Source organism: Myotis lucifugus, unplaced genomic scaffold (assembly GCF_000147115.1).
Source record: "Myotis lucifugus unplaced genomic scaffold, Myoluc2.0 scaffold_899, whole genome shotgun sequence".
NCBI lineage: Eukaryota > Metazoa > Chordata > Mammalia > Chiroptera > Vespertilionidae > Myotis > Myotis lucifugus.
Window position 1 is genome coordinate 199,442 of NW_005871947.1, and position 8,700 is coordinate 208,141.

The 8,700-nt window shown below is 60.3% G+C and overlaps 1 protein-coding gene across 1 annotated transcript in view; it reads right to left on the reverse strand.

Moving 5' to 3' along the window:
* Positions 1-451: 451 nt before the first annotated feature.
* The window catches only part of CCDC12 (coiled-coil domain containing 12), a 34,390-nt gene continuing 26,141 nt past the window's right edge, over positions 452-8,700 (reverse strand). Inside the window, exons 4-9 of the mRNA XM_023747533.1 lie at positions 3,447-3,522; positions 3,077-3,156; positions 1,686-1,747; positions 1,419-1,453; positions 858-934; positions 452-765 (exon numbers count right to left, since the gene is read on the reverse strand). Of these exons, the coding sequence (XP_023603301.1) occupies positions 683-765; positions 858-934; positions 1,419-1,453; positions 1,686-1,747; positions 3,077-3,156; positions 3,447-3,522 (413 nt within the window). The 3' untranslated portion in view covers positions 452-682. The remainder of the gene's footprint in view (positions 766-857; positions 935-1,418; positions 1,454-1,685; positions 1,748-3,076; positions 3,157-3,446; positions 3,523-8,700) is intronic.

The following is an 8,700-nucleotide window of genomic DNA, read 5'->3' on the forward strand; positions in this document are numbered from 1 at the left end:
TCAATGCTGATTTTTGCAATGTCTACCTATCTTTGCTCACCATTTCTTCCTGCCGCCTGTGGCAGGCCCTGCTGGCTGTCCTCCCAGCATCCTTTCTCTCTTCCTTTTCCATGGAACCTCAATTTCAATCGTGGTGGCGATGGGTCCAAGCTGACCCCTGCACGGGCCCAGGCTCCTCCCTCTGTCCCACTGCAAGGGGCCCACAGAGCAGGGGGAGCCTCTCTGGCTGCCCCACGTAACACTGCAAGCCTAGCCCCACGCAGGTCTCCAGACTCTCTCAGACCTCTGTCCCTCAAGGGTTCTGAGATGACCGCTGCCCAAGGACTGAGCCCGGAAGGTCAGCCCATGTGCTCAGCCCCACACAGGGCTTTCTCAATCAAGCATCACCTCTACACACCCTGTCTGGGACCCAAACTCAAGCACCCCAAGGACCCAGGAAATACTTGATAGCTTTCTGCCACACACAGGGGTCTGCTTATTTCTATTTACAGAAAAAAAAGTCCACAATATATACAGGCACACATACGTGCGCAGGCCCATGGAGCTGCTCGGGAGACAGGAGCTGGCTCTCCCTATGGCGGGCTCCCCGACGGGGTGGGGAGCCACTGCGCTGAAGGCAAACGGGAAGCGATGGCCAGCTCAGCCCCCACCCGTCCAGCACCTTCCTCCCTCGGGGCAGGCCTCAGTCGGAGTCGCAGGCCTCTTGTTCATTGGTGGCGTCCACTGCGGAGGCCAGGCTGTCCTCCTGGCCTTTCAGCCTCTCACCTGGATGGACAGCAGACAGGAGGGTGAGAGAGGCCCTGTACCTGGGCTGCCACCCCGAGGGCAGGGACCCACCTCACCAGGCCTGCACTCACGGATCAGCTCGGCGATGGCCCTCTGGGTCCGCTTCTCCAGCTTCTCCAGCTTCTTGGCTACGTCTCTCTTGAGGTCCCTATGGCAGGGAGGTGGCAGGAGGCCAGAGGCTGAAGGCTGGCCCGGTGTGGCCCTGGGCCCATCTTGCCTGCAGCCCCTCAGGCCTCAGGAACCAGCCAGGACCCTCCCACACTCAGCACCTGCCATCCTTCCAGCCCAGGGAGGCAGGGACTAGCCCACAGGCCCACCCACTGAAGCCCAGGTGTGCAAGGGTGGACGGTTCCTCTGGCCCCTCAGTCATTGCTCAGAAGCGACCTGCCCAGTGCACTGAGTCCTGCTCCTCCTCCACACCCGGAGCTCCCAGAAGGCACCCACGCTGTCCCCTGGCTCTGGGTTCCCAGGACTTAGGCCCCAAGCTCATTTCATCAACTTTCAACACCTCCCTCTGGCGCTGCCCCTGACAGACTTACAGACGAGAGGAACAGGCCCACCCCTGGCCCAGGGCCCGGCACCAAGCGCTCCCGCCCCTCAGTCTGCACAGGTTCTCCCCTTGCAACACTTACCAGTCAGGCTTCCGGGGTGCGAGGTTGGCCAGGTCCTGGGGAGGAAGGAGACACCTGTCAGGGCCAGAGGGGCCCCACCCCAAAGGAAGGAGGGAGATGGACAGAGGTAGGAAAATGGGAGGAAGAAAAGGAGGAAGGAGAGGTGAGGGGCCGTGGAAGGTGGAAAGGGAAAAAGAAGGGAAGAGAAGGGAGGAGGAAGGAGAGCAGGTGCAGGAGGAAAGGCCTCAGGAGCGGCGAGAATGGGCCACTCGCCACCCTGCCACTCACCACTTCCTCAATGACTGGCTCGGGCTTGGCGGCCTCCAGCTGCTCCCTCACCTTCTCTTCCACTAGAGGGCGCAAGACAACAAGGGGGGCTGGGAGAGGCTGCCACTTGCCTGGTGACAGCAGCTGCAGCCACGGCAAGGGAAGAGGGTGCAGGCCGGTCCTGGGGACCTCTCTTGTCCCTTTGGCCCCCAGCCAGCCAGACGGAAGACCCTGGAAGGTGGCTCTGGAGGAAGGCTGGGGGCTCCCAGGATGAAAGCCACCCGGGGCAAAGCAGGCAGCTGGCGTAGTCAGAGCCAGACTTCGCCCCCAGCTGTGAATTCATCCAAAGTGGGTTCTGGGCAGGGCCCAGAAGACCGGCTCTCCCCAGTCTCCAGGGGCTCCAGGATTTCCTCCCATCTCACACAGAGGTGTGCTCCCGTGCTCCCAGACGGGGACTGCCACCTGGAGGCGCACTCGAGCACCCTGGGCCTCCAGGCAGCGACCGGGGACCCTGCCCCTGTGGCACAGACGCTGGGAGCCCTCACATCAAACCTGGGCTCTACCGGCTTCTGCCAGGCTCATCACAGGGCCCACGTTCCCTCAGGGCCCCCCGTCCTGCCTCCCCCTCCAGCCATGGGTACTGCCCCCGAGGCATGGGACCAGCTCCCTGTCCCTCTCCTCTGTCCTGCCTCACTGCCCCCTCCCCACAAGGCGCCACTGGACCCACCACAGTGGGGCCCAAAACACCCGGGACACATGGGAATTTCAGGGGCAAAGGAGATGAGGAAGCAGACGGGTGTGGCTGAAAAGGCAGCACTTTGTTGTTTTACAAGATAATGTATTTATTCACTTATTACTCATCGAATTGAAAGCAAAAACGAAGTTTAAAAGAGTCAGGGACCTGCGTGACAAGAACCCCAGCATCTCTGGTGCAGGTGGCGGGGGACAGGCCACTGCTGGCCGATGCTCCTGGCTCCTGGCTGCTGCCCACACTTGCGAGATTGCAGCCCTCGGCGGCGGCCCTCACCCACCGCAGACCACCTCTCCCGGCCTCTGGGCCTGGCACTGTCACACCTCCACCTGGTGGGCGTCCGCCTGCCCCTGCTCTCGCAGCACCTGCCCTTGTCGGGGTCTCTCTCTGACCCTTCAAGGGTCCGGGCACCACTTCTCAGCCCAGAGGGTTCCTCTGAGATGTGGCCTCTTCCCTCCAAGGCCCCTGGGAGGCCTCCCAGTCGGGGTACGAGCAGGGCAGAGCCCTGCCTGCTTCTCTGCGGTCACCAACTCTGACCACGTGTGCACCTGCCAGGTGGTGGTGGGGAGGGTGCTGGAGGCCCACCTTCCAGCCTGGCATTGCCAGCTTCCTTTCCAAGAGGAGGCACTGGCCGTGCCCGGAGCAGAGACCAGCCACCTACCTGCCACGGGCTTGGCCTGGGGCACCCTCCTCCTCTTGAGGTCCTCGTCCGCGGGGACGTAGTTCCGCAGCCTGAGCTCCCTGCAAGCGGAGAGCAAGCGGAGATGGAGTGAATGGGGGACAGTCCGGGACAGTCTGGATCGCCGCAGACACGTGCAGGCCAGACCGACGGAGCCACACAGCTGTGACTTCCCCCTTCCTCTCTGGAGCGGCCGCGGAGGAGGAAGGCCGGGGACCGAAGTGCTGTGGGCCCGCCCTCTGAGCCTCAGCCCCTCATCCCTCTCAGCAGCTGGCTGGCAGCTCTCCCAAGGCCCTGCCCACCCTGCCGGCTCCCATGGGAGCTGGGGCTGGGGTGCCCGAGCAGCATTCACCAGTGTCTCCCCGGGATTATCTTCCTCTGACAGTTACAGGAGCTGAGGGTCAGAGACGGCCCCAACTGTAGATGGTCTCACAGCAGAGCCCTGGCTGAGTTACTCCTGAAAGACAAAGCTGGTCGTCGCCCACTGGTTCCCAAGCCTGGCCGCCTCCTCAGAGCCTCCGTGCCGGGGCCACTGGTACATCGTCCCTGGACTCTGATGGCAAGATCTGTGCTGGGCGTGGCCGGTAGGGCTGAGGGGACTGGCCTGACACCGTGGAGGGCAGAGCCCAAGACCTCTGTGAGGGGAACCACGAGGGACCAGTCACACGCTGGGACTGCCACATGCACGTGCCACTGTCCCCGTAGCGGAGTCTCCGCAGACCGGGCAGCTGCACCAGCACTGGGCCCCCGGGCGCGGCAGCCCTCAGTCCCCACCCGCACCCCTGGACGACTCCCCAGAGGGGCAGAGGGCCCCTGGGGGCTGCTGCTCAATAAGGAGCCACTGGGCCAGGACCAGGCCCTGGGGCAGAGTGCCCGGCCCACCTGCCAGCCAGGCAGGACTGCAGTGCGGGTCCTCGTCCTCCCCACGACCTCCCAGGGGTCTTTGCAAGGACTGCTGCCCTCAGACGTCCTGGGCCTCCAGGACAGGGGACAGTCTCCCAACAGCAGGCTCGCAGTCTCATCTACCAAACCCCTCTGTGCCAGGCCACCAAGGGCTGCCGTCAGCCCCCACCCTGGCAGACAGCCTCTCCGGTGGGGAGGGCAGGGGCTGTGACCACACGGCCAGCACTGGCAGCAAGCGGTCTGGACGTGGGGACTTCAAGTTCAGTCCCTAGTCACCAGCACCTGCCCCATCCCCTCTTCCAGGGCCCCTGAGACCACAGCCCCAGGGCCAGGCTGAATCTTTGTGCCCTGGGGGCAGTGCCCGCCTGGCCTCTGAGGAGCAGGGATGCCAGCCCTGGCCACCGCCTGCCCCTCACGCCTCCCCAGGCCTCAGGTTAGTGGCAGATCAGGTTGCAGGGGGCGTGCCCCGCACACTGACTTCCCCTCACCACAGGGTGGGGAGAAAAGCAGAAGAGAAACTGGGTGTGGGAAACTGCAGGGATTTGTGGGAAAAACACTGTCACTCTCAAACTGGCTCCAGGGTTCCGTGAGAAATCAGTCTCGAGAGTCGGGGGGCGGGAGCGGGGACTGTGCCAGGACCCTGAGCGGCACACACCCATGCCCTCCCCTGCCCGGGCCTCAGCACAGCAGCTGGACTGAGGGAGGACACGGCAGGGGACAGGGAGGTGCCAGAAGCCCCTGGAAAAACGCTCAGCAGCCCCCAGCTCCCACTGTCCCTGTGCCCCTGGAGCTGGGCACTGGTCAATCATGAACACCTGGGTCCCGGTCAATGGACTGTCCCATTCTGGGCCTCAGCTTCCACATCTGCAAACCAGGAGGCAGGCTATGCTGGGTGTCAGGTCTGTCAAGCCAGGTTCAAGGCCCCCGGACTCACTGTGAGAGCTGATGAAGACACTGCCCTTCCCACCCCACCCCCACCCCCCTCACAGCCCAAGGGCAAGCCTCTGGGAGAGGTCCTGGGCACAGGGTTCTGCTCAGGCCTGGCCTTTCCGATGCAGGACTGCGGCTTGTTTAAGCCCTCCCGCCCTCTGCAAACAACTTAAAAAGCCTGACAACAGACACAGGCGTGGGAAAAGCTAGGTTTACAGCTGTGAGCATGCCACTCAGCTTCTTCTTGTATTACTATTATTTATTACTGTATTCTAGAGGCCCGGTGCATGATTCACGCCTGGGTAAGGCCCCTCGGGGTGGCCTGCGGAGATCAGGCCCCAGCTGGCGCCCCCAGCCTCGCAGCCCCGCCTTGGCCTGGCGCCACCCCCTCACCTGCTCCACCATCCCGCTGCCTCCACTGCCGCCCACTGCCAGCACTGCATCACCGACGCCCACCATGTTCCGCGCCACCCCCTGGTGGTGAGTGCACATCATAGCGAGCGGGAGAACGACCGCCCGAGGGGACAATTTGCATATTAGGCTTTTATTATTTGGGATTTATATTATTTGTTTTCTTACTATTGTTATTTTATACCCTTATGACTATCTTGTAGGTAATGATGGCTGGTAATTTAACCAACCATCACCAGCAGTGGATACGGGTCCTACTCTTGCCCACCTGTGAGTTTTTAAATCTGCTGGTGGCCTTGGAGAAGGGCCAACGCCGCAGGGACCGGAGGGGCTGCACGCCCAGCAGAAGGCAGGGTCGGCCGACGGAGCATCTGTCTACCGGCAGCAGAGCCTCCTGCAATCCCAGGGCCCGAAGAGACAAAGTCTGTGTGCAGGCCAGCCAAGAAGCAGGGCCCTGGCCACCCCAGGCTTTCTGTTGTGATCCCCACATGACCCCATCTTCAGAATCGGGGTGAACCTGAAGCAGGAACAGAGCTGGGCATCGGCAGTCACCGGCGGCTGCCGTGGGAAGAAGGGGCCGTGTGACTGGGCACTGGGAGAGGAAACTTCTCCTTCAGGCCTGAGGGGTGGGCCAGGGCGCCCAAGCCCCCTGCCCGCCTGCAGCTGGAACAATTCTCTCCCGAGCAGCAATTCCGACCGGTGCTGCAGGCATGTCTACAACATGCAACACCTGACCACTTAGTCAGGAGCACTGACCTTCTCTCCGTAGATTATCAAACAGAAAAATGACAACAGCCAACACAACAATCGCTGTCCAATGTGAATGAATAAAAACGATACCTATTTTCTGTCAGATCAATGAAAAATAATATATTTTTTGGTGTGCCGCAGAATTTTAATAGTTCATTTATGTGTGCCATGAGATGAAAATGGTTGAAAATCGCTGCTCTAGAGGAAAATAAATTACCCGGAACCACAAATTATCTCTAGAACTTTTCATACCTAACATCCAGGATTCAATCAAAGCCGTGAGAAAAAATAAAGACAACATACATGCATTCATGGGTGATCCAAATACTGGAATGGTTAGAAACGAAAAGTAAAATCATTAACACTAATAAAAGTTCAGGAAGATAAACCACAAGATGGAGAATTTCAGCAGACAACCTGAAACTGCAAAAATTAATCCAATGGGAATTCAACAGTTGAAAATATAACCAACACTAAGGACTCAATAAATGAGTTCAATAGTAGTTAGGGCACATATAAAGAAAGGACTAGTAAACGGTAAGACAAGCCAGAAAATGTCCAGACTGAGGCACACAGAAGTTGGAAATTACAGAAAAGAGCATGAGAGACACATGCAACAGGATCAAAAAGATCTGACATACATGTAATTACAGTCCCAGAGGCAATAAATAGATCACGACTGAGAATTTTTAACATTAATGAAAAACATCAAGCCATCGATTAGAGAAACACTGTGAACTCCAAAGAAAAGACCCCCAGGCAAATCTCTGTCCAACTACTGAACCCGAGACAGATTCTTTTTTTTTCTCAAAAATATTTTATTGATTTTTTTACAGAGAGGATCTATCAGCCTTTGTCTCATCATATCAGAACTAAGGAATCAACATGTCACCCTACATGACATGATCCTGACAAATACTGAGAAGATCAAATGGCCCCAGAGCAGCAAGGCAGACACCGCACTGAGGCCAGGGCCAGGGCCAGGGCCAGGGCCAGGGGACTCTGTGAGTCTGGCTCAAGACCGACACTCCTTGGTTTGGTACATGACTACCGTGATGGGGAAACTGGCTGCAAACGGTCATCGCACCTCCTGTTTTCAGAGTCTAGTAAAACTCTCATGTCGTTAGAAAAGAAAAGAGACGTGAAGCCCAGGAGCAGAGGTCTAGCTCGCCAGAGAGAAAGGCGGCTTCCCGACTGACTACCTGGCCCACCTCCCGACCGATGGATCTGAGCGTCCACACTGCGTGGCAGGCGTCCGGCCCGGCCCTGCCCCCTCTCCATGCCACAAGTCTCACCCGCAGGGCCTGCCGTCTCTTCTCTCCCCGTGCTCTCAGGGCCGCTCCACCCGCACTCCCGCGCACGCAGCCTGCCCTGCACCCTGGAGAGGCAGAACGGGCAGCCCGCGTGGCCTGGGGGCCAGAGGGACAGTGGTGAGAGGCGCTCCTCAGTCACAGCCCTGGACACCAGCTCCGCCGGGCCCTCAGCTCCTGAGCCCAGAAGGCTCTCTTTCCCTGACCGTCCAGAGAGGCAGGAGCTCTTCCCGGAACACCCCGCCCGCAGCACGTCTGCTGTAGCCTGTAGGCCTGGCACATGGAGACACTCCCTGTCCCCAACGTCAACCAGGCCTGGAGCCCATGGAAAGGCGAGGCCACAACCCCGAATGGGACCACCACTGCTCCAGGCCTGCCCCGTCCTCCCTTCAAGTCACAGTAAAATGTTCCCAGCCCAAGGCTGTTTCCATGGTCACTGCCGCTGGCTGTTCCCTGGCTGTTCACGGAGCTTGCAGGCCGAGGACAGGAATGGCCGGGTCCCCACGCGGGACTGATGGGACTGGCGGGCTCATTGTTCTCCATCAGACAGGGGCCAAAGGAGGAGGGGCTGCTCTCCCTCTCGGATGGGAGGCCTTCGGGGCGTCACCAGCGTGAATGTGGTTTCCTCACCTCAGGGTGGACCACACCCGCCCCACCGAGGGGAAGACTGGGTGAGAAGGGCTCTGGCAGCACTGAAGGTCATGACATACAAGATCAAGACTTATTTCCAGGCAGCAGGACCCAGCCACCCTCCCCCACAGTCAGGGCCAGTCTGCTTCCCACGGTTTCCATGACACACCATCCCGAAACCAGTCCTCTCTTGGTTCAGTTGCCCACATCCCGGGGCCCACTCCTGAGCAACAGGATCAGAAAAACAGGGTGACAGCAGGTGTCTGAGCTGCTGCCTCAGCACAAATCCTGGAGCTACGGTCCAGCCCCCTGCCCACGGTCTGGCCCCCTGCCTACGGTCCAGGCCCCTGCCCACAGTCTGGCCCCTGCCTACAGTCCAGTCTCCTGCCCACGGTCTGGCCCCTGCCCACACTCTGGCCCCTGCCCACGGGCCAGCCCCCTGCCTACGGTCTGGCCCCTGCCTACGGTCTGGCCCCTGCCCACACTCTGGCCCCTGCCTACGGTCCAGCCCCCTGCCCACGGTCTGGCCCCTGCCTACGGTCTAGACACCTGCCTACGGTCTGGCCCCTGCCTACGGTCCAGCCCCCTACTCACGGTCTGGGCCCCTGCCTACAGGTTCAGGCCCTTGCCCCCCGTCTGGCCCCTGCCTACAGTCCAGTCTCCTGCCCACGG